Source organism: Cherax quadricarinatus, chromosome 37 (genome assembly GCF_038502225.1).
Source record: "Cherax quadricarinatus isolate ZL_2023a chromosome 37, ASM3850222v1, whole genome shotgun sequence".
Lineage (NCBI taxonomy): Eukaryota > Metazoa > Arthropoda > Malacostraca > Decapoda > Parastacidae > Cherax > Cherax quadricarinatus.
Window position 1 is genome coordinate 24,762,766 of NC_091328.1, and position 26,639 is coordinate 24,789,404.

The window sequence follows — 26,639 nt, forward strand, 5'->3', positions numbered from 1 at the left end:
CAGACACCGCAACATCATGCGATCTTGATACAAGAAATTCTTCAACACTTGTTCAACATTTGGACGATGACCTACTTACACTATAAAAATGAATTTGTGTATTGATTCACCTCCGATTTATAAAAACGACAGCTAAATATTGAAGAAAGTGGAAAAAATTGTGTTATCCTAGGTTACCATACCACTTGGAGGTAAAATCTTACAGGGTACCGGGAGCTATAAAAGGAAGGAACCCACTTACGAGGGGGAGGGGGCTCAGCCCCAACTCAAAAATTTGGGGGCGGAGCTCACCACTCAAAAAAGTATCACAAATTAATGTTGCCTTAACATCGAGATTATTGTTGCTGTATTATAAACGTTATTGTTGGTGTATTATAAATATTATTGTTGGTGTATTATAAACGTTATTGTTGGTGTATTATAAACGTTATTGTTGGTGTATTATAAACATTATTGTTGGTGTATTATAAACATTATTGTTGGTGTATTATAAACATTATTGTTGGTGTATTATAAACATTATTGTTGGTGTATTATAAATATTATTGTTGGTGTATTATAAACGTTATTGTTGGTGTATTATAAACGTTATTGTTGGTGTATTATAAATATTATTGTTGGTGTATTATAAACATTATTGTTGGTGTATTATAAACGTTATTGTTGGTGTATTATAAACGTTATTGTTGGTGTATTATAAACATTATTGTTGGTGTATTATAAACGTTATTGTTGGTGTATTATAAACGTTATTGTTGGTGTATTATAAATATTATTGTTGGTGTATTATAAATATTATTGTTGGTGTATTATAAATATTATTGTTGGTGTATTATAAATATTATTGTTGGTGTATTATAAACATTGTTGGTGTATTTTAAACGTTACTGTTGCTGTCTTTTATTGATACTGTATTATGAACGTTAATGTACTGTACTGTATTATGAACGTTAATGCTACAGTACTCTCTTAGAAAGGTTAGCGCTACAGTACTGTATTAGGAACGTTAACGGTATTGTATTATGATAAAGTAAGTGTGTGCACATGTTGGAGTGGTAAAAGTGTGTCAGAGTTAAAACTGGAGGCGGACAACAACGAGATCTGACAAGTGGTAATTCAGAGGCACTTTAAGCAGGGAAAAAATCTTTCTTTTACGAGTCACAGTGGTGTTGTATCATACAGTGGTGCTGTATATCACAGCGGTGCTGTGTATCACAGCGGTGCTGTATCTCACAGTGCTGCTGTATTTCACAGCGGTGCTATATCTCACGGCGGTGCTGTATCTCACAGAGGTGCTGTATTTCGCAGTGGTGCTGTATCTCACACTGGTGCTGTATCTCACAGCGGTGCTGTATCTCACAGCGGTGCTGTATCTCACAGCGGTGCTGTATCTCACAGTGGTGCTGTATCTCACAGTGGTGCTGTATCTCACAGTGGTGCTGTATTTCGCAGCGGTGCTGTATCTCACAGTGGTGCTGTATCTCACAGCGGTGCTGTATCTCACAGTGGTGCTGTATCTCACAGCGGTGCTGTATCTCACAGTGGTGCTGTATCTCACAGTGGTGCTGTATCTCACAGTGGTGCTGTATCTCACAGAGGTGCTGTATCTCACAGAGGTGCTGTATCTCACAGAGGTGCTGTATCTCACAGTGGTGCTGTATCTCAGTGGTGCTGTATCTCACAGTGGTGCTGTATCTCACAGTGGTGCTGTATCTCACAGCGGTGCTGTATCTCACAGTGGTGCTGTATTTCGCAGCGGTGCTGTATCTCACAGTGGTGCTGTATCTCACAGAGGTGCTGTATCTCACAGCGGTGCTGTATCTCACAGTGGTGCTGTATCTCACAGAGGTGCTGTATCTCATAGAGGTGCTGTATCTCACAGTGGTGCTGTATCTCACAGTGGTGCTGTATCTCACAGTGGTGCTGTATCTCACAGAGGTGCTGTATCTCACAGCGGAGCTGTATCTCACAGCGGTGCTGTATCTCATTCACAGTGGTGCTGTATCTCTCCCACAGTGGTGCTGTATCTCTCCCACAGTGGTGCTGTATCTCTCCCACAGTGGTGCTGTATCTCTCCCACAGTGGTGCTGTATCTCACAGCGGTGCTGTATCTCATTCACAGTGGTGCTGTATCTCTCTCACAGTGGTGCTGTATCTCTCCCACAGTGGTGCTGTATCTCTCCCACAGTGGTGCTGTATCTCTCTCACAGTGGTGCTGTATCTCTCACACAGTGGTGCTGTATCTCTCTCACAGTGGTGCTGTATCTCTCTCACAGTGGTGCTGAATCTCACAGTGGTGCTGTATCTCACTCACAGTGGTGCTGTATCTCTCTCACAGTGGTGCTGTATCTCTCCCACAGTGGTGCTGAATCTCTCTCACAGTGGTGCTGTATCTCTCCCACAGTGGTGCTGTATCTCTCCCACAGTGGTGCTGTATCTCTCTCACAGTGGTGCTGTATCTCTCTCACAGTGGTGCTGAATCTCACAGTGGTGCTGAATCTCACAGTGGTGCTGAATCTCACAGTGGTGCTGTATCTCTCTCACAGTGGTGCTGTATCTCACAGTGGTGCTGTATTTCACAGCGGTGCTATATCTCACGGCGGTGCTGTATCTCACAGAGGTGCTGTATTTCGCAGTGGTGCTGTATCTCACACTGGTGCTGTATCTCACAGTGGTGCGGTATCACACAGTGGTGCTGTATCACACAGCGGTGCTGTATCTCACAGTGGTGCTGTATTTCGCAGCGGTGCTGTATCTCACAGTGGTGCTGTATCTCACAGTGGTGCTGTATCTCACAGAGGTGCTGTATCTCACAGTGGTGCTGTATCTCACAGTGGTGCTGTATCTCACAGCGGTGCTGTATCTCACAGCGGTGCTGTATCTCACAGCGGTGCTGTATCTCACAGTGGTGCTGTATCTCACAGTGGTGCTGTATCTCACAGTGGTGCTGTATTTCGCAGCGGTGCTGTATCTCACAGCGGTGCTGTATCTCACAGCGGTGCTGTATCTCACAGCGGTGCTGTATCTCACAGCGGTGCTGTATCTCACAGTGGTGCTGTATCTCACAGTGGTGCTGTATCTCACAGTGGTGCTGTATTTCGCAGCGGTGCTGTATCTCACAGTGGTGCTGTATCTCACAGCGGTGCTGTATCTCACAGTGGTGCTGTATCTCGCAGTGGTGCTGTATCTCACAGAGGTGCTGTATCTCACAGAGGTGCTGTATCTCACAGAGGTGCTGTATCTCACAGTGGTGCTGTATCTCAGTGGTGCTGTATCTCACAGTGGTGCTGTATCTCACAGTGGTGCTGTATCTCACAGCGGTGCTGTATCTCACAGTGGTGCTGTATTTCGCAGCGGTGCTGTATCTCACAGTGGTGCTGTATATCACAGAGGTGCTGTATCTCACAGCGGTGCTGTATATCACAGAGGTGCTGTATCTCACAGCGGTGCTGTATCTCACAGTGGTGCTGTATCTCACAGAGGTGCTGTATCTCATAGAGGTGCTGTATCTCACAGTGGTGCTGTATCTCACAGTGGTGCTGTATCTCACAGTGGTGCTGTATCTCACAGAGGTGCTGTATCTCACAGCGGAGCTGTATCTCACAGCGGAGCTGTATCTCACAGCGGAGCTGTATCTCATTCACAGTGGTGCTGTATCTCTCTCACAGTGGTGCTGTATCTCTCCCACAGTGGTGCTGTATCTCTCTCACAGTGGTGCTGTATCTCTCTCACAGTGGTGCTGAATCTCACAGTGGTGCTGAATCTCACAGTGGTGCTGTATCTCACAGTGGTGCTGTATCTCACTCACATTGGTGCTGTATCTCACAGTGGTGCTGTATCTCACATTGGTGCTGTAGAGTCTCAGACTTATAACCAATATTTGGACATTATCATATTTAAAAATTGACAGTACTGGGTTAGGTTACCATGGAAATAAAATCCTTCACATCTGCCTAGCAATTATCGCATGGATCTCGGGCAAATGCAAGCACAAATACACGAACTCCTGAAGAATCCAGAGCTCATGACTATTTGACAATATTATACAAGAACTGTTGCACAATAACTTCACTGAGGAAGTAGTCGAAGATAAGTTGAAGACAGAAGCTCATTATCTCCTGCGCCATGGAGTCAGAAAGGATTCCGAAACCACTCCACTACGTGTTGTATATAATTTGAGCGCACCTGCTAATAAGGATGTAGCAAGTCTTAATGACTGTCTGATGACCGAACCCTCACAAACTGAGAAGCTTGGAGACGTGCTTATGAAATTTCACACAAATCCATATGCCTACACGACTGATATTTCCAAAGCTTTCTTAAAAGTAGGCCAACAAGAAATAGTGATTATATTCAATTCTTGTGGCCTGAAAATCCACATGATCCTCTAAGTCCTGTGAAAACACATTGTTTCAAGTCAGTTTTGTTTGGCGCAACATCCTCTCCATTCTTGCTGGAAGCTACTCTCAACACACATCTGAAGAAATCTGAAAGTCCCATGCAGTACATTCATCAAATGTAGTTTACTGTCAGAGGTATCACAATGTTTTGATCCTCTAGAACTCGTCTCACCAATTACCATAAAAGGTAAAATACTTATGCAAGATGCATGGAAACTCAAAATTGGAAGGGATGAGAACTTGCCTCTAGAAATGAGTCAAGCATGGGATGAAATATCCAACGAGTTTAAGCAATTTCATCAAATTAAATTTCCCAGACAAATAGGTCAAGGGGGAAACAATTACACATTACATGTGTTCTGTGATGCGTCAACAAGAGGTTATGGCGCTGTAGCTTACATGAGTAATGCTGAAGGAAGTACACTAATTACTTCAAAGGTCAGGGTAGCATCCTTGAAGGTCAGAACAGTACCACAATTGGAACTGACAGCACTCTATGTAGGTACAAAATTAGCTATCTCAACAAAGTACTTGATCATCTCACTATTGAGAAAACCGTGATCTGGAGTGATAATGAGGCAGTTCTCCAGTGGTTAAGAAATAATAAGAGTAAGTTGGTCTATGTACAGAACAGAGTAGCAGAAATAAAAGAGATGCAGAGAGATTATCTCTTTCTCCACGTCTCTACCCAAGAGAATCCAGCTGACATGTCACGTGGTGTCCCAATCAAGAAATTTGTGGATAATAAATTATGGCTCCACGGACTGAACTGGCTGTCTAATGAAAATAACTGGCCTCAGCAAAAAGCTCACATTATGCCAGAAGAAACAGTCTGCTTGAACACCAAAGAAACAATCTGTTAAATACAGCAAACACACCACAAATAGTCACTGATGGATCTACTCATCTTTGGGTAAACTCTTAAGAGTTACAGCTCTTGTCTTCAAATTCACTAGAGAGACAAAGCCTAATTATGAATTTCCTAACCCTATCAAAAACTTGGTAAAATAAATACAGAAAGATGTCTTCTCAACAGAATACAAATATTTGAAAGCACAGGATAAATCCCCAAAGAAACCTAATATAATTAATTCTTTAGGACTTTATCTCGACTCAGAAAAATTATAAGACGTCGAGGAAGAATTCATAATTCTTCATCCAATATTGATCCCCAAAAATCATTGGCTAACAAGCCTGATTGTTAAAAATGTCCACAGTAACGTGTTACATGGTGGGGTAGCTGACACACTTTGTCACATACGACATCTTACCTCAAGGTCGACAAAGTGTGAAAAAAAAAAAATATGAAGGACTGCATTACTTATCGTCACTACGATATACGCAGGTCCACCTCCATATCCCACTGAGGGAGTATGTCATGTCACTCCATTTGAGGTGACAGGTGTAGATTACACTGGACCAATAACCTTAACTGAAACAGTTGACAAAGTTTCCATCAAGGTGTACATCTGTTTGTTCACTTGTGCTACAACTAGAGCAGTACATCTAGAAGTAGCCACTGACATGTCTGCTGAAACCTTTATCAAATTATTCAGAAGGTTTGCAGCCAGAAGGGCATGTCCCAGACTAATGATTTCAGACAGTGCAACGAACTTTGTTGCTGGTGCTGCTTATATAAGAAAGATCTTTGATCAACCCGAGGTACAACAAATGCTGAATCAACACAGTTGTCGTTGGAGACACATTCCTCCTAAGGTTCCATGGCAAGGCGAATTTTATGATAGAATGATATGCGTCATAAAATCATTGTTTAAGGAAGACTCTTTATCATCAGCGAATCGACTTAGAAGAATTTCGAACAGTCATAACTGAAGTAGAAAATAGAGTCAATAACAGATCTCTAACTTATGTTACCGATGATCTGGACAGTTTTGAAGTGTTAAGTCCATCTCATTTACTCCATGGCAGAAGTCTCGAACCAGTTCCTTCCATGAGTGATAACGAAATCACGAAGGATCCTACTTATCTCGAACCTGAGCAACTCAGGCGTAAATTCAAGCACCTTAATAAAGTGACTTAACGTGGGGGAAAATTTGGTGTGAAGAATATCTCACCTCTCTGCGAGAACATTTCTATGGAGCTAGGAAAAAACTTCTCCTATTCCGTGTGCCTTAAGTTTCCTCAATAGCCTCTGATGTGGAACTCTATCGAAAGCCTTACTGAAGTCCATATACACAATATCATAGTCATTACCATGATCTACCTCCTCAAACACCTTACTGAAAAAAGTTAGTAAATTCGTAAGACAGGAACGCCCCTTTGTAAAACCGTGTTGAGATTCATTAATCAATTTATGCCTATCAAAATGGCTACGAATTGCTTCGGCAATTATTGATTCCATAAATTTTCCCACTATGGAAGTAAGGCTTATTGGTTTATAGTTCGAAGCTAAGGACCTGTCACCTGCCTTGTAAATAGGTATTACATTTGCTATTTTCCGCTTATCAGACACTATGCCAGTTTGAAGTGATATGTTGAAAAGATTAGCCAAATCTTCTTTACATTCCTTTAACACCCTTGCAAACAGTTCATCAGGGCCTGGGGATTTGTTAGGTTTTAATTTCTCTGTTTGTCTGAGGACCATGTCACTAGTTACCGCAATCGTGCATAATTTATCGTCCTGTTCTATATAATCTATTATTTCAGGTATTTCGCTAGTATTTTCCTGGGTAAAAACTGAGAGGAAGTAGGTATTGAGAATTTCACACACATCCTTATCACTGTCAGTGATCTGACCAGAGTTACTCTTAAGTGGGCCAATCTTGTCCCTAATCATACTTTTGTATACATGAAAGAACCCTTTTGGGTTAGTCTTTGAATCCCCTGCGACCTTAGCCTCATAATCCCTTTTTGCTTTTCTTATACCTTATAAATGCTGCAGCAAACGCGAGACTAGCATACTTAAGGTAGGTTTCAGGAACATCAACAAGTAGGAGTTCACGACCTTATACATGGCTTATGTTACGCCCATCTTGGAATGTTGCAGCACCAATGTGGACTTAGCATGGAAATAAGCTGGAAAGAGTGGAAATGTTTGCAACAAAACTTTTTCCAGAGCTAAAGGGTATAACCTGTAAGAGACTAGAGGAGGTAAACCTGACAAACACTAGAGGACAGAAGATTAAAGGTGACATGATCACGATATACAAAATAATGAGAGGAATTTACTGGGTGGATGGAAAGAGACTGCTTCAGAGGCGGGTATCAGGAATACAGGTTAGTCAGGAAATATCTTTTTAGCCTTAAAGCTGTCAGGAGCTGGAACGACCTAGACAGCAAATCCACGCACAGTTTTCACAATAGATATTACAGGGCTCACACATACAAGAAAGATTAAAACCAGCTCCTGCCCCACCAGCAATTAGGTAAGTACACACACTCGGACACACAGAAACAGATAAACAGACAGACAGACACACACACACACACACACACACACACACACACACACACACACACACACACACACACACACATACATGAAGATCGGGGAAGGGCAAAGAAAACCGCAGACAGATTACAGGCTAGGTGGCCAAAGACTGCAAACCTCTGTTAAGGAAAAGGATCTTGGGGTGAGAATAATACCGAGAACATCTCCTGAGGCGCACATCAACCAGACAACTGCTGCAGCATATGGGCGCCTGGGAAACCTGAGAACAGCTTTCCGATACCTTAGTATGGAATCGTTCAAGACTCTGTACACCGTGTACGCCAGGCCCATACTGGAGTATGCAGCACCAGTTTGGAATCAACATCTGGTCAAGCATGTCAAGAAACTAGAGAAAGTGTAAAGGTTTACAATAAAACTAGTTCCAGAGCTAAGGGAAATGCCCTACGAAGAAACGTTAAGAGAAATCGGCCTGACGACACTAAAAGACAGGAGGGTTAGGGGAGACATGATAACGACATCCAAAATACTGAGAGGAATTGACAGGATGTTCCAGATATGGGATACAACAATAAGGGGTCACAATTGGAAGTTGAGGACTCAGATGAGTCAAAGAGATGTTAAGAATTATTTTAGTCTTAGAGTTGTCAGGAAGTGGAATAATCTGGCAAGTGACGTATTGGAGGCAGGAACCGTACATAGTTTTAAGACGAGGTATGATAAAGCTCATGGAGCAGGGAGACAGAGAGAGGACCCAGTAGCGATCAGTGTAGAAGTGGGGAAGAAGCGAAACTTCAAAAGAGGGGACTGCACAGGTATGAGGCAATTCCTGGATGAGATGCAGGTGGGAAGTGAACTAGAGGGAAAGACAGTAAATGAAATGATAGAACACGTGATCACAGAATTCAGAAAGGCAGAGAAGTTCGTACCGGGAGGAAACAGAAGCAATGGGAAGACCAGAGAGAGTCCTTGCCATACCCAGTGGTACAGAGAGGCCAAAGCCAAGTGTAGTAGAGCATGGACAAAGTATAGAAGGCAGAGGACTCAGGAAAACACGGAGTTGAGCTGGAAAGTCAGAAAAGAACATACATGGATAAGGAGAGAGGCCCAGCGGTAATACGATAACGCCATAACTGCAAAAGCCAAATCTGACTCAACGCTGTTATATAGCCACATTAGAAGGAAAACAACAGTCACGGGCATCCTGGTCAGACATATGGCTCCTGGAGTTCATCACCACCAAATGCAAAGTCAAGATGATTGGAGAAGGACAAAGATCGCAGGAAAAGGATCTAAGGGTGACCATCACACTTAGCACATCCCCTGAGGTGCACATCAACCATTAACTACTGCAGCACATAGGCGCCAGGCAAACCTATGAACAGCATTTCGACACCTGAGTAGAATCATTAAAGATAATGTGCACTGTAAACATAAGACCCATATCAGAGTATGCAGCACCAGTATGGAACCTACACCTGGTCAAGCACGTCGAGAAATTACTGAAGAGCAAAGGCTTGCTATGAGGACAGGTTAAAGGACATGAGACTGACGACACTGGAGGATAGGAAGGACAGGGACACATGATAACAACATATAAAATATTGAGAGGAATTAACAAGATGGATAGGGACAGAATGTTTCAGATATGGGACACAGCTGTAAGGAAGTGGAACAAACTGGAGAGTGATGTAGTTGAGGCAGGATCCAAACATAGCTTTAAGAAAAGATACGCTAAAGATCTTGGAGAATGGGGAGAGTGGACCTAGTAGCGACCAACAAAGAGCTGAGACCAGGAACTGTGACTCGGACCTTGCAACAACAAATCGGTGAGTACAAATTGGTGAGTACACACACAAACACATATATACACACAAATACACATTCATAAACACACACACAAGCACTTACTCACACTTGTACACATGCACACAAGCACACACAGCTCTGCAAACCTGTACAGAGCTGTCAATACACAGGATGCGCAGGGACTGAAGGTTCGACCACCAGCAAGATGTAATCCAAAGAAATAGAGACCCAAAAAAAGTCAACCACAAGAAGAAGGGGAACCGGAGAGGACGAATCAGGGCAAGAGGAGATTGGGAAAGAATTGATGGTAGCAGTTCTTAGGTGCAAGACGGAAAAATAGTCTAGAGATTTTTCAAAATGATGGATAAGGTACAGAAGGTATCTGCAGGGAGCAGGAAGTGGGAAAGAAGGATTGTAGCTGGAGAAGATGTAGGAAAGGAATGAGGTGGAAGCAGGAATATTAATGGCAGGAAAGTGAACAGAAGGAAGCGAAGGAGCAAACACGACCTTTGTGGCAATACTCTCTGGCAACCGGGAGGTGATAAAGGGTAAAGGGTGATAAAGGTGGTAAAGAGAGGTGATAAAGGTGGTAAAGAGAGGTGGTAAAGGGAGGTGATAAAGGTGGTAAAGGGAGGTGACAAAGGGTACAGCAAAGGAACTGTTCAAAACAGATACAAAAATCAGGAGGGTTAGAAAATGGGAGAAGAGTGAGAAACTGTCGATTACTTTATACAACAATTAATTAGTTACTTCTATAAATAAAATCTTTTACTGCACTATTTTTAATATGCTAAAACGGAATCTGAAGTTAGAAATTAACACATCACGTAAGAGACTGGCAACACATGTGATTCTATGTTACTTGTATAAACTCTAACTCACGCATACACATGAATCTTACACATAATGCTTGCTTGTCAACAAGAGTCGGAGAGCGTCGGTTGTGCTCTGGCAATTAAGTGTTCAGATATATTTACAAAAGATTACTATTTATTGAGTATCGTGGTGCTTATTTTGCTTAAATTGCATTTTTCTGCTACATATATCCTATTTACATTTTATTTTTTGCTCTGTCATATGATATCGCCATTTCAGATTAACACGAACAAACGAAGATACGCCTTAATAGTGCAAATAGCTTACTATGAGTGTGGCAAATATACACCATGTGATTAACGAAACAACTTAACAAATTGTCTAGTTTGCACAGAAGCACTGCTTTGGATGCAATATATCAAGATAAAAGATTGTCTCGACATATATGCTGTACTGTTTGTATCTCTGGACTGACACAGTGGTTGAAAAGGAATGTACATCCGAGTCATTTGCCGTCACAGTGGTTTAGCGAGAAACGAAGAAACATGAATGACTGGTACGTTTTTATGGTTTGTTAAAGAAAAACAATAATAAGATAACATATTTATACTGCAAGCCAGCATTAAACCTGTGCCACAGAGAGAGGATACTCCTATACTTGTTCCACTTGTTACTTATGACACTGAAGCCGAGACTTTGAAACTACCTTATTTAATCACTCTACAAGCGTTAAATGACTTTGTTAGGGACCTGGACCTATCAAAACAGAAGGCAGAACAGCTCGAAACGTTTCAAGAAGAAAAATCTCATTTCCGTGAATGAAAAACTAGTTTGGAGGTATTCTATTCAGTGTATAATGGTTTGTGTTTCTGCGCTGATATAAATTATTTTATGACTGAACTGAGCTATGAACACATTTCTGGTGAAGGGAGACTATTTATTGATTCCAATTAGGTTAATCTAGAAGCAGTGCTCCTTCTCAACGGCAATAAAGAGATCATTCTGTGGGATTAAAGAAAACATATGAGTCCACGGAAATTCTACTCTATCAGAATACGATGACCACAAATGTAATATATGTATGGACACAAAAGTGTTAGAGTTAATACTTGGTCTTAAACGTGGTTACGCAAAACCAGTATGCTTACTTTGTGGAATAGTCGTGACGCTGCTAGCCGCTACATGATCAAAGAATAGCAGGCCAGAAAAGACCATATTCCAGGAAAATTCAACATACAACATATGCCACTGATGCATCCTGAAAAGACATTTCTTCCACCACTGCATATAAATGGAGAATTTGTAAAGGCTTTGGATGGTGAAGGAGTTCTGGCTGACGCAAACTTAAGGCCGGAGTATTTCTTGGACCACAAATACGTGGACTGTTATCAGACTCAGTCTTATCAAATCTAACCCCAATATTGCTGGATACGTGAGAAGCTTTCAAATAGGTTGTCCAGAACTTCCAAGGAAGGCACAGAGCAGACAATTACGCCAAGTTAATGTAAAACATGAGAGAAACGTATAACCATTTGCTTGCCGTATATCATAGCAAATGCACTTTCTTCAATCATACCTGGACGTCTTTTCATCCAATCTTGGTGATGTTAGTAATAAGAATGGTGAAAGATTTCATCAGGATATCAGTACAATGGAGGTACGCTATCAGGGGGGCTTCATTCCTAACATGTTGAAGGACTACCGTTGGTTTCTTCAGAGACGACACAGTTACTAATAAGCATGAAGTCAAATGCTTAAAACATTTTTGAAAGATTTTGTACTTCCAGTGAGACTATGTTGCTTATTTTCCTTGAATCAGCTATTTTATAAAAGAGAATAAGATTCAATGACTTATTCTATTATCTATGCTGTAAATATTGATAGAACATTATTTTTATAAAAGAAATCTTGAAATGATACGTTTTTCAAACACCAAACGTCCAGACACGGTAGCTTACTTTTAATGTTGAATTTGGAATCGGAACGCTCATATTACATAACACCTATATTTTTTCAGTAAGAGACCAAATATATTTCTTTGTTGTCTAGTGTTATTCACGGACCGAAGGGAGGACTCATAAATTTTGACGACTAAGGTATTCAGTCTATCATCAGACTAACAGGTTGAGAAGGTATTCGAGAGGGAAAAATTAGTTCAGTCAAATTAACCCTCTCAACAGTAATGAGACGAGACTGGATTATGCACTGGAAACCACGGTTAAGGTAGAGAGAAAAATACCACCGGGTGTACCTCGACTGGGACAAAACAAAAATGGAGTGTGAAGAACTGAGAGAGAAAGTAGAAAGACACCAGAGGCAGGAGTAGAGAAAGGGAGCTCAGCCTCTTAAGGAATGCCAGGTACACCCACACATAAAAGCCTTCTCAGGCCCTAGATCCCTCACCCATACAAAATAAGCCATATACAACCCTCTTAACACACCCATAGCCATCCTCACAACTGTCATACACCCGAAACTGCAGACCCTATATCCCCCTTCACCCCATCATCAGTATTCATCCCATGTGCATCCAGGATCCTGACCCCTTACAGGGCAAAAAAAAAAAAAACCCACCTCCTCAACCTTACCCCAACCCACATAAACCCCATCCACCCGATAACTAAATTTCATACCCAGAAGCAATAGAAAAAAATGAGAAGCTAAGAGTGTATGAGGCAAAAGCCGAATGTGTTAGACCATGGATAAAGTAAAGAAGAGAAAAAAAAAATCAGGTAAACGAGGAGCTGAGCAGAAGAGCCAGAAATGAACATGCATCAATGGTAGCTCGACAGTAATATGAGAATAACAAAGCACAGAAAGCCAAATCTGACCCAATGTTCTTATATGGCCACATCAGGAAAGAAACAGCAGTCAGGGACAAGGTAATCAGACAGAAGAAAGTGTGGAGTTCACAAAGAATGACTAGAAAGTCTGCGAGGAGCTCAGCAAGAAATTTAGGGGAATATTCTCATAGGAGACAGAGAGGCTACCAGCTATCCGAAGCGTTGGACACAACATAAGCAACTCGGAAGGAAGTGAAGGATCTGCTAGGTGAGCTAGATACCTCGAAGGAGGTGGGACCAATATCTCTTCATGGGTCCTGAGCCGAGACACTGTGCGTGCCGCTTGCAACAATCTCCAAGTCTATCAACACAGGGCAACTGCTGGAGGTGTGGAAGACAGCAAATGTAGTCCAAGTTTTAAAAAAAGGAGTCAGATGGGTAGCGTTTAAGCTACAGACCAGAATCACTGACATGTAGAGTATGTAAAATTATGGAGAAAAGTATCAGGAGACGAGTGGTGGGGCCCCTAGAAAGAAGTTAGTTCATTCATGACAACCAACACGGCTTCAGCGTTAGAAAATCCTCGGTCATAAAACTACTAAAATTCTAGGACATGCAAACAGAATTAAAACAGGAGAGAGAGGGATGGGTAGATTACATTTTCTTGGCCTTTATGAAGGCTTTCAACACAGTAAAGCTATAGGAAAAGGCGAGACTAACAGGAAAACATAAGAACATAAGAACATAAGAAAGGAGGAACACTGCAGCAGGCCTGTTGGCCCATACTAGGCAGGTCCTTTACAATTCATCCCACTAACAAACATTTGACAAACCCACTGCACTGGATCAAAACATATATAACAGAAAGGAAACAACGAGCAGTGACCCGTGATAAAGTGTCGGAATGGGCGCATATGATGAGTGGGGATCCACATGGATGAAGGATAGGGCCGGTGCTGTTTTTTGTATACATGAATGAGATGACAGAAATGATAGAGGCAGAGGTATTCCTGTTCACAGACTGCTTGAAACTAATGAAGAGAATGCAAACGGACGATGACCAGGAAAGGCTATAAATGGATCTCGACAAACTGCAGGTCTGGTTTGACAAATGGCTCCTCGAGTTTAGCCCCACCAAGTGCCACGTTATGAAGCTTGGGGAAGGACAAAGAAAACCGCAGACGTAGTAAAGGCTCAAAGGGTCAAAGTTGAAAATCTCACAAATAATAATGGACCTTGGAGTGTGTATTATACTGAGCATATCCCTGGTGGCGCACATATTCCAAATAACTGCTGCAGCATATGCGCATCTGGAATATGCAAAAATAGCTTTTAAGCATCTACGTAAAGAGTCATTTACGACAGTACACCGTGTATTTCAGGCCCATTTGGGAATGTGTGCCACTGTTATAGAACCCTCACCTACTCAAACCTAACAAGAAATTGAAAAAAGCGCAGACGTTTGCAACAAACGTAGTCCCGGGGTTAAAGGGGAATGTCCTATGAGGAGAGGTTAATGGAACTCGTACTGATGACACTGGAAGACAGGACGACTAGGAGATATATGATAACCACTTAGAACATGATAAAGGAATTGATTAGGTGAACAGGGACAGAATGTTTCAGAGATGGGAAACAGAAACACGAGGACACAGCTGTAGGCTGAGAACTCAGATGAGACATATGGATGTTAGAAAGTATTTTTTCAGCCTTAGAGTTGTCAGGAAGTGGAACAATCCGGAAGAGGTACAACAAGGCTCTAGCAACTAGGAGAGAGAGTGGACCTAGTAGCAACCAGGGAAGAAATGGAAATAGGAGCTGTGACTCGACCCCTGCAACCACATATAGGTGAATACATATAGGTGAGTACATATAGGTCTCGTACACACACACACACACACACACACACACACACACACACACACACACACACACACACACACACACAATCCACACACAGACATTGAGACACATACACAGATGTAAAAACAAACATGCACACACACCCACCCACACAGCTGGCTAGCATTGCAATACAGGAACTTGGATAACAATCTTGTACGTTATGTGAAACATAACTAAGCATGCCACACGGACACTTCTTTTCCCAGGACTCTGACTAACCTTGTGGTGGAGTTCATAATCAAGGGAGGCGGCGAGGGTGATGGCGCCTGAGTGCTGGTCAATGGTAAAGAGTCCATCTTTGTTGCCACCTGTAATGCTGTAAAGCACCTCCTTTCCTGCAACAGAACACACACTGTAGAATAAAAGAAACAATTCCCAAGCTGGAAAATTTCTTAAGGATCCAATAATATTGAAATAAAAACTTTTGACAATGGTTTAGTCCATGCTTGACCTTTTTCAAGGGGCAAAATATCTCTATGACGGATCACAATGTTTTAATTTTTCTTCTTAAATTGTGGGATATTTATGACGAATACAGCAAAGCAAATTCAACCCCCCCCCCACCACACAAATGCACAAGCACGCACGCTCAGAAAATGTTTTCCCAATTTATAAGGAGACAGACACGCAGCACTAAACTACAGACCAGTATCACTAACATGTATAGTACGCAGAGTCATGGAGAAGATTATCAGAAGAGTGGTGGAACACCTATAATGGATTGAGCTTATTCACGACAACAAGCACGTTTCAGGGAATGGAAATCCTGTGTCATAAACCTACTGGAGTTCTATGACAAAGTGACAGCAGTGAGACAAGCGAGAGAGGGGTAGGTAGATTGCGTTTCCTTGGATTGTTAGAAGGCTTTTGATACAGTTCCACACAAGAGATTAGTGTAAAAGTTGGAGCAATAGGCAAGTATAACAGGGAAGGCACGGCAATGGATCAGAGAACACCTTGTTAGGAAAGCAAGAGCGAGTCATGGTACGCGACAAGACTGGGCGCCTGTAACGAACAGGGCTCCACAAGGGTCAGTCCTAGGACCTGTGCTGTTTCTCGTGTATGTGAATGATACGATGGATGGGATAGATTCAGAAGTGTCCCTGTTTGCAGACGATGTTAAGCTAATGAGGAGAATTCAATCGAACGAGGATCAGCACTACAAAGAGATCTGGACAGGCTGCAAGCCTAGTCGAGCAACTGGCTCCTAGAGTTTAACCCCACCATGGGCAAAGTTATGAAGATTGGGGAAGGGCAAAGAAGACCGCAGACAGAATACAGTCTAGAGGGCCAAACACTGCAAACCTCACTCAAGGAAAAGGATCTTTGGGTGAGTATAATACCGAGCACAACTCCTGAGGTGCACTGCATCCAAACAACTGCTACAGCACATGGGCGACTAACAAACCTAAGTATAGCATTCCGACGCCTCAGTAAGGAATCGTTCAGGACTCTGTACACAGTGTACATCAGGCCCATACTGGAGTATGCAACACCAGTTTGGAACCCACACCTAGTCAAGCACGTCAAGAAATTGGAGAAAATGCAAAGGTTTGCAACAAGACTAGTCCCAGAACTAAGAGGCATATCCTACGAGGGAAGGATAAGGGAAATCGACCTGACGACACTGGAGGACAATAGAGAAAGGAAGGACATGATAACGACATATAAAATACTGAGAAAAATTGACAAGGTGGACAGAGACAGGATGCTCCAGAGAAGGGACAAAGCAACAAGGGGTCACAACAGGAAGTTGAAGACCCAGATGAGTCACAGGGATGTTATGAAGTATTTCTTTAGTCATAGAGTTGTCAGGAAGTGGAATAGTCTGGAAAGTGATGTTGTGTAGGCAGGATCCATACATAGCTTTAAGAAGAGGAATGATGAAGCTCATGGAGCAGGGAAAGAATGGACCTAGTAGTTAAATAAATAACAAAAAGGCACAATACCGTGACTGGAACGATACACAAATAACCCGCACATAAAAGAGAGAAGCTTACGACGACGTTTCGGTCCGACTTGGACCATTGACAAAGTCACACTAACAGAGGTGGAGCAGGACGGCTATATATAGGCAGGAAGAGGTAGAGGTAGTAGTAGTAGTAGTAGTAGTAGTAGTAGTAATAGTAGTACACGAATTGTATATAATACCGGTCCAAGTCGGACCGAAACGTCGTCGTAAGCTTCTCTCTTTTATGTGCGGGTTATTTGTGTATCTAGTAGCTACCAGTAAAGAGGCGGGGCCAGGATCTATGACTCGACCCTGCAACTATAATTAGGGGAGTGCAAACACACACACAGGTGGAGAGGGTAACAGGAGTCGAATGGGAAAAGCCAAACTATAAAAGGGGGGACTACACAGGTATGAGGAACTTCCTGCGGGAGGTGCAGTGGGACAGAGAAAAGGTAGAAAAGACAGTAAATGAAATGGAGTATGTAACAACAAAATGCAAGGAGGCAGAGGAAGAATTTGTTCCCAAGGGCAACAGAAACAATGGGAAGACCAAAGCGAGTCCTTGGTCTACCCAAAGGTGTAGGGAGGCAAAAACTAAGTGCATTAGAGAATGGAAGAGGCATAGAAGGCAAAGGACCCAGGAAAACAAGATCAGTCAAAGAGCCAAAAACGAATATGCACAGATAAGGAGGGAGGCCCAGCGACAGTACGAATATGACATAGCATCGAAAGCCAAGTCTGACCCGAAACTGCTGTTTAGCCACATTAGGAGAAAGACGACAGTCAAAGACCAGGTGATCAGACTGCGGAAAGAAGGTGGGGAACTCACAAGAAACTATCAAGAGGTATGCGAGAAGCTCAACAGGAGATTTAAGGAATCATTCACAGTGGAGACAGGAAGGACTCTGGGAAGACAGGACAGAGGGGGACAAAAACAGGGAATAGACCAACAGGTGCTGGACGATGTGCACACAACTGAGGAGGTGGTGAAGAAGCTGCCAAGTGACCTTGATACCTCAAAGGCAATGGGACCGGACATCTCCCCGTGGGTCCTCAGGGAGGGAGCAGATATACTGTGTGTGCCATTAACCACAATCTTCAACACATCCCTTGAAACTGGGCAACTACCTGAGGTATGGAAGACCGCAAATGTAGTTCCCATTTTTAAAAAAGGAGACAGAAAAGAGGCACTAAATTACAGACCAGTGTCACTGACCTGTAGAGTATGCAAAGTCATGGAGAAGATTATCAGGAGAAGAGTGGTGGAGCACCTGGAACGGGACAAGATTATAAACGATAACCAGCACGGATTCATGGAAGGCAAATCCTGCGTCACAAATCTTCTGGAGATCTATGACAAAGTTACAGAAGTGCGACACGAGAGAGAGGGGTGGGTTCATTGCATTTTCTTGGACTGTAAGAAGGCCTTCGACACATTCCTCGCAAGAGACTAGTGCAGAAACAAGAGGATCAGACGCGTATAACAGGAAAGGCACTGCAATAGATCAGAGAAAACCTGACAGGGAGGCAACAACGAGTCATTGTACGGGATGAGGTATCACAGAGGGCACCTGTGACGAGCGGGATCCCACAGGGGTCGGTCCTAGAACCAGCGCTATTTCTCGTATATGTGAATGGCATGATGGAAGGGATAGACTCAGAGATGTCCCTGCTCGCAGATGATGTGAAGTTAATGAGGAGAATTAAGTCATATGTGGACCAGGCAGGACTTCAAAGAGACCTGGACAGGCTGGACACGTAGTCCAGCAACCGTCTTCTTGAATTCAACCCTGCCAATTGCAAAGTCATGAAGATTGGAGAAGGGCAAAGAAGACTGCAGACAGAGTATAGACTAGGTGGCCAAGGACTGCAAACATCTCTCAAGGAGAAAGGTATTGGGGTGACCATAACACCGAGCATGTCTCCGGAGGCACATATACGGGAGCCTGGCAAACCTGAGAATAGCGTTCCGATACCTTTGTAAGGAATCGTTCAAGACACTGTACACTGTGTACATCAGGCCCATACTGGAGTATGCAGCTCAAGTTTGGAACCGACACCTGTTCAAACACGTCAAGAAATTAGAGAAAGTGCAAAGGTTTGCAACAAGGCCAGTTCCGGAGCTCAGGGGTATGTTCTACGAAGAAAGGTTGAGGGAAATCGGACTGACGACATTGGAGGACAGGCGGGTCAGGAAAGACATGATAACGACATACAAAATACTGCGTGGAATAGATAAGGTAGACAGAGACAGGTTGTTCCGAGAGAGGGGACACGGAAACAAGGGGTCAAAATTGGAAGCTGAAGACTCAGACGAGTCAGAGGGATGTTAGGAAGTATTTCTTCAGTCATAGAGTCGTCAGGAAGTGGAATAGCCTAACAAGTGATGTAGTGGAGGCAGGAACCATACATAGCTTTAAGACGAGGTATGACAAAGCTCTGGAAGCAAAGAGATTGAGGACCTAGTAGCGATCAGTGAAGAGGCGGGGCCAGGAGCTGTGTCTCGACCCCTGCAACCACAATTAGGTGAGTACAATTAGGTGAGTGCACACGCGCGCGCACACACACACACACACACACACACACACACACACACACACACACACACACACACACACACACACACAAACATACACAAACACACACTGTTACTGACCCCAGGAATATGTGAAACACCAGGGCTGTAAGAGTGACTTCTCCCTGTTGTAATATGAGTAAGATCGTTTATCTCTTTATTACTTGAGACTAGAGTGAAAACAATGTATTTTTTCTCTCTTTGAGTCTTTTCTCGAGTGAAAACAATTTTCTCATTACTTGGAAACCTTTTAAGACGTCATGGTAACGGTAGTGAAGAGCAGTGTCAAGAGGGCACATTTATACACTAACTGTCTAACTGAATTGCGGCCCTAATGACCTTCCTGTAGTTAAATAACATAACACTTAACAGACTAACTTGCACACTGAGTGGAGTACATTTCTCACTGTACATGTGTATTTCTTATTCAAATATATATATATATATATATATATATATATATATATATATATATATATATATATATATATATATATATATATATATATATATATTATTTTATTTTATTATCACACTGGCCGATTCCCACCAAGGCAGGGTGGCCCGAAAAAGAAAAACTTTCACCATCATTCACTCCATCACTGTCTTGCCAGAAGGGTGGTTTACACTACAGTTTTTAAACTGCAACATTAACACCCCTCCTTCAGAGTGCAGGCACTGTACTTCCCATCTCCAGGACTCAAGTCCGGCCTGCCGGTTTCCCTGAATCCCGTCATGTTACTTTGCTCACACTCCAACAGCACGTCAAGTATTAAAAACCCTTCCTCAGCCCTGTGGACAACAGTTTTGGTAATCCCGCACCTCCTCCTAACTTCCAAACTACGAATTCTCTGCATTATATTCACACCACACATTGCCCTCAGACATGACATCTCCACTGCCTCCAGCCTTCTCCTCGCTGCAACATTCATCACCCATGCTTCACACCCATATAAGAGCGTTGGTAAAACTATACTCTCATACATTCCCCTCTTTGCCTCCAAGGACAAAGTTCTTTGTCTCCACAGACTCCTAAGTGCACCACTCACTCTTTTTCCCTCATCAATTCTATGATTCACCTCATCTTTCATAGACCCATCTGCTGACACGTCCACTCCCAAATATCTGAATACGTTCACCTCCTCCATACTCTCTTCCTCCAATCTGATATTCAATCTTTCATCACCTAATCTTTTTGTTATCCTCATAACCTTACTCTTTCCTGTATTCACCTTTAATTTTCTTCTTTTGCACACCCTACCAAATTCATCCACCAATCTCTGCAACTTCTCTTCAGAGTCTCCCAAGAGCACAGTGTCATCAGCAAAGAGCAGCTGTGACAACTCCCACTTTGTGTGTGATTCTTTATCTTTTAACTCCACGCCTCTTGCCAAGACCCTCGCATTTACTTCTCTTACAACCCCATCTATAAATATATTAAACAACCACGGTGACATCACACATCCTTGTCTAAGGCCTACTTTTACTGGGAAAAAATTTCCCTCTTTCCTACATACTCTAACTTGAGCCTCACTATCCTCGTAAAAACTCTTCACTGCTTTCAGTAACCTACCTCCTACACCATGCACATGCAACATCTGCCACATTGCCCCCCTATCCACCCAATCATACGCCTTTTCCAAATCCATAAATGCCACAAAGACCTCTTTAGCCTTATCTAAATACTGTTCACTTATATGTTTCACTGTAAACACCTGGTCCACACACCCCCTACCTTTCCTAAAGCCTCCTTGTTCATCTGCTATCCTATTTTCCGTCTTACTCTTAATTCTTTCAATTATAACTCTACCATACACTTTACCAGGTATACTCAACAGACTTATCCCCCTATAATTTTTGCACTCTCTTTTATCCCCTTTGCCTTTATACAAAGGAACTATGCATGCTCTCTGCCAATCCCTAGGTACCTTACCCTCTTCCAAACATTTATTAAATAATTGCACCAACCACTCCAAAACTATATCCCCACCTGCTTTTAACATTTCTATCTTTATCCCATCAATCCCAGCTGCCTTACCCCCTTTCATTTTACCTACTGCCTCACAAACTTCCCCTACACTCACAACTGGCTCTTCCTCACTCCTACAAGATGTTATTCCTCCTTGCCCTATACACGAAATCACAGCTTCCCTATCTTCATCAACATTTAACAATTCCTCAAAATATTCCCTCCATCTTCCCAATACCTCTAACTCTCCATTTAATAACTCTCCTCTCCTATTTTTAACTGACAAATCCATTTGTTCTCTAGGCTTTCTTAACTTGTTAATCTCACTCCAAAACTTTTTCTTATTTTCAACAAAATTTGTTGATAACATCTCACCCACTCTCTCATTTGCTCTCTTTTTACATTGCTTCAACACTCTCTTAACCTCTCTCTTTTTCTCCATATACTCTTCCCTCCTTGCATCACTTCTACTTTGTAAAAACTTCTCATATGCTAACTTTTTCTCCCTTACTACTCTCTTTACATCATCATTCCACCAATCGCTCCTCTTCCCTCCTGCACCCACTTTCCTGTAACCACAAACTTCTGCTGAACACTCTAAAACTACATTTTTAAACCTACCCCATACCTCTTCGACCCCATTGCCTATGCTCTCATTAGCCCATCTATCCTCCAATAGCTGTTTATATCTTACCCTAACTGCCTCCTCTTTTAGTTTATAAACCTTCACCTCTCTCTTCCCTGATGCTTCTATTCTCCTTGTATCCCATCTACCTTTTACTCTCAGTGTAGCTACAACTAGAAAGTGATCTGATATATCTGTGGCCCCTCTATAAACATGTACATATATATATACATATATATATAAATACATATATATATATATATATACATATATATATATAAATACATATATATATATATATATATATATATATATATATTCTTTCAACACACCGGCCGTATCCCACCGAGGCGGGGTGGCTCAAAAGGAAAAATGAAAGTTTCTCCTTTTACATTTAGTAATATATACAGGAGAAGGGGTTACTAGCCCCTTGCTCCTGGCATTTTAGTCGCCTCTTACAACACGCATGGCTTACGGAGGAAGAATTCTGTTCCACTTCCCCATGGAGGTAAAAGGAAATAAACAAGAACAAGAACTAGTAAGAAAATAGAAGAAAACCCAGAGGGGTGTGTGTATATATATGCTTGTACATGTATGTGTAGTGTGACCTATGTGTAAGTAGAAGTAGCAAGATGTACCTGAAACCTTGCATGTTTATGAGACAGAAAAATAGACACCAGCAATCCTACCATCATGTAAAACAATTACAGGCTTTCGTTTTACACTCACTTGGCAGGGCGGTAGTACCTCCCTGGGCGGTTGCTGTCTACCAACCTACTACCTAGATATATATATATATATATATTTCATAATTGATATATTGTACCTACCTATGTATTCATGTTTGTGTTTTCTGTCAATGTATTCTGTCTGTCGGTCTGTCTGTCTGTCTGTCTGTCTGTCTGTCTGTCTCTCTCTCTCTCTCTCTCTCTATATATATATATATATATATATATATATATATATATATATATGTATATATATATATAGAGAGAGAGAGAGAGACAGACAGACAGAATACATTTACAGAAAACACAAACATGAATACATAGGTAGGTACAATATATCAATTATGAATATATAAATATATATATATTATATATATATATATTATATATATATATATATATATTATATATATATATATATATATATATATATATATATATATATATATATATATATATGCAATAAGATCACAGTAAACAGGTGATTTCAGAATATGCAAAACAACCACTCTGAAAGAATAGAGAAATTCCAAGCGCTTTCGTGACTACTCACATTATCAAGGAACTATGAAAGTAAAGCATCCAAGGAAGCTATATAAGGGGTCTGGTCGGCACCTCACTATCAGATCCCACAACGGTGCCGACCAGACCCCTTATATAGCTTCCTTGGATGCTTTACTTTCATAGTTCCTTGATAATGTGAGTAGTCACGAAAGCGCTTGGAATTTCTCTATTCTTTCAGAGTGGTTGTTTTGCATATTCTGAAATCACCTGTTTACTGTGATCTTATTGCATATATATATATATATATATATATATATATATATATATATATATATATATATATATATATATATATATATATATATATATATATGTCGTGCCGAATATGTAAAACCGGTCAATTAGCAAGAACTCATTTAAAATTAAGTCCTTTCTAAAATTTTCTCTTATACGTTTAAAGATATATATTTTTTCATTTATGTTATTGTAAAAATCATTAATTTTGTATCAAAATTATCTTACCTAACTTTATTATAACAAGCGTAATTTAATTTAGTTTAATCCAACTAAACAGATGTTACCCCATATTTTATGGATCAAAATATCAGAGATATTTTGCGACTTAGGTGAACTGCATCCATTTTGGCCCACGTGTTCGTTCATCTGGCTCCTAACACTAACAATACACTATCATACAATGATATAGAAATAAATATGAAGGAAGACACACGTGTTCACTTCCACACAACACACTTAGACAACAACGAGGAGAGAGAGAGAGAGAGAGAGAGAGAGAGAGAGAGAGAGAGAGAGAGAGAGAGAGAGAGAGCGGCTGATACTCCATGAAGGCTCCAAGCACTGCTGTCTATGAAGTAAAACAATGTTTTCAAGCAGTGTTTAGCCAGCTTTAAGAGGTGTTTATATATCTTTCCAGGCGTAAAGTGGCCAGCTGGTTGTTTTCATTATAATCATCTCCACTCATGTTGCTCGGAGTGGTCATCACTTCAGAATAAGAGGCTTTTCACTTCAAGTTCGCAAATTTTATCGAGCAAAGTTGCCATTACTTTGGAGCCACGTCAGGAGCAGCAGTGCGCTCAAGTTTTGGCCATAATATGTTCAAGAATTAAGCAGGAAAGCGAACGAGATGAGCAACTAGGAGAGGAGGATGAAAAGTCATAAGAAACGTTGTTATGTTTAACGTAGACAAGAGTAGCAAAGCTCAGGGTAGACAAGGAACAGACAATATAGAATGAATAGGAAGTAAATTGTAATGAGAGTCGGAGCAGAAAGGAATTATAGAAACAGCAGACACAGAACAAACTGGGAGTAATCAAGAATATAGCTCAGAGTAAACTGGAAACACACAGGGACGTGACATGTATTAAACCTGGAGTCGGCAGTTGGAAGGTTCGGAGTTGACGTAGCTAATATTGTACTTTTGCTCGGAGAATGCAAGAGTTTTTTGAGATTCAGATGAAAACCTAAAATTGAACCAAAGTGATAACTTCATATTCCAGCAATCATTGGATCAACTTCCTTAAGAGCAATTGATCCAACGATTTGGAGACACCATCCGCTTCCTCAAATCAACTCTCTATACTTCCCTGTAAGCCTTATTTTCCAGCATGAGTACTATACCAAGAGAACACACAGAAAGGCCACCGTCGCATGAAAAGTTAGATGGTGTAAAGGTACATAGTTTCCATGTGGACCAGTACTAGATCTCTCAGTGCTGAAGGTCAGTATGTAAGACACGTGGTGTAAAGTTTCCTTTCCGAAATGTGGGTTAGAATATGAAATATGATATTCCTCACCACCCATAAGCCTTGTATGTGATAACGCTCGAAGGTTAATAATAATGATAAAAAAGTATTAAAAATAATTAAGCTAATTAGTGTTAAAATAACTGTGTTTTCACTTATCTTGTTAATTCATTTCATTGTTTACACAAGATAACAAGAGTTTTGCTTCTTTTGTTATCGGAAAAAGTTGTGGCTGGCTACAAAATCCTTAACAGTGTTACAGGAAATCCAGATATTATGTAAACGATCAAAAGTTTTACTTGGGAAACGAAGCGCATATATGGAGGGACTTGCTTAGTGCCAGGTGTTGTGGAGGGATTGGCGCAGTGCCAGGTGTTGTGGAGGGACTTACTTAGTGCCAGGTGTTGTGGAGGGATTGGCGTAGTGCCAGGTGTTGTGAAGGGAGTGGCGTAGTTACAGGTGTTGTGGAGGGACTGGCGCAGTGCCAGGTGTTGTGGAGGGACTTAGTGCCAGGTGTTGTGGAGGGACTGGCGCAGTGCCAGGTGTTGTGGAGGGACAGGCGCAGTGCAAGATGTTGTGGAGGGACTGGCGCAGTGCCAGGTGTTGTGGAGGGACAGGCGCAGTGCAAGATGTTGTGGAGGGACTTGCTTAGTGCCAGGTGTTGTGGAGGGACTGGCGTAGTGTCAGGTGTTGTGGAGGGACTGGCGCAGTTCCAGGTGTATTGGAGGGACTGGCGTAGTGCCAGGTGTTGTGGAGGGACTGGCGCAGTGCCAGGTGCTGCGGAGGGACTGGCGTAGTGCCAGGTGTTGTGGAGGGACTAGCGCAGTGCCAGGTGTTGTGGAGGGACTTGTGTAGTGCCAGGTGTTGTGGAGGGACTGGCGCAGTTCCAGGTGTTGTGGAGGGACTTGTGTAGTGCCAGGTGTTGTGGAGGGACTGGCGCAGTTCCAGGTGTTGTGGAGGGACTGGCGCAGTTCCAGGTGTTGTGGAGGGACTGGCGCAGTGACAGGTGTTGTGGAGGGACTTGCTTAGTGCCAGGTGATGTGGAGGGACTGGCGTAGTGCCAGGTGTTGTGGAGGGACTGGCGTAGTGTCAGGTGTTGTGGAGGGACTGGCGCAGTTCCAGGTATTTTGGAGGGACTGGCGTAATGCCAGGTGTTGTGGAGGGACTGGCGCAGTGCCAGGTGCTGTGGAGGGACTGGCGTAGTGCCAGGTGTTGGGGAGGGACTGGCGCAGTGCCAGGTGCTGTGGAAGGACTGGCGTAGTGCCAGGTGTTGTGGAGGGACTGGCGTAGTGTCAGGTGTTGTGTAGGGACTGGCGCAGTTCCAGGTGTTTTAAAGGGACTGGCGTAGTGCCAGGTGTTGTGGAGGGACTGGCGAAGTGTCAGGTGCTGTGGAGGGACT

At 42.2% G+C, this 26,639-nt stretch overlaps 1 protein-coding gene across 1 annotated transcript in view; it reads right to left on the reverse strand.

Moving 5' to 3' along the window:
* Window positions 1-26,639, reverse strand: part of LOC138853681 (putative neural-cadherin 2) — a 197,148-nt gene that overhangs the window by 156,619 nt on the left and 13,890 nt on the right. The window contains exon 2 of the mRNA XM_070091743.1: window positions 15,342-15,457. Coding sequence (XP_069947844.1) covers window positions 15,342-15,457 — 116 coding nt within the window. The remainder of the gene's footprint in view (window positions 1-15,341; window positions 15,458-26,639) is intronic.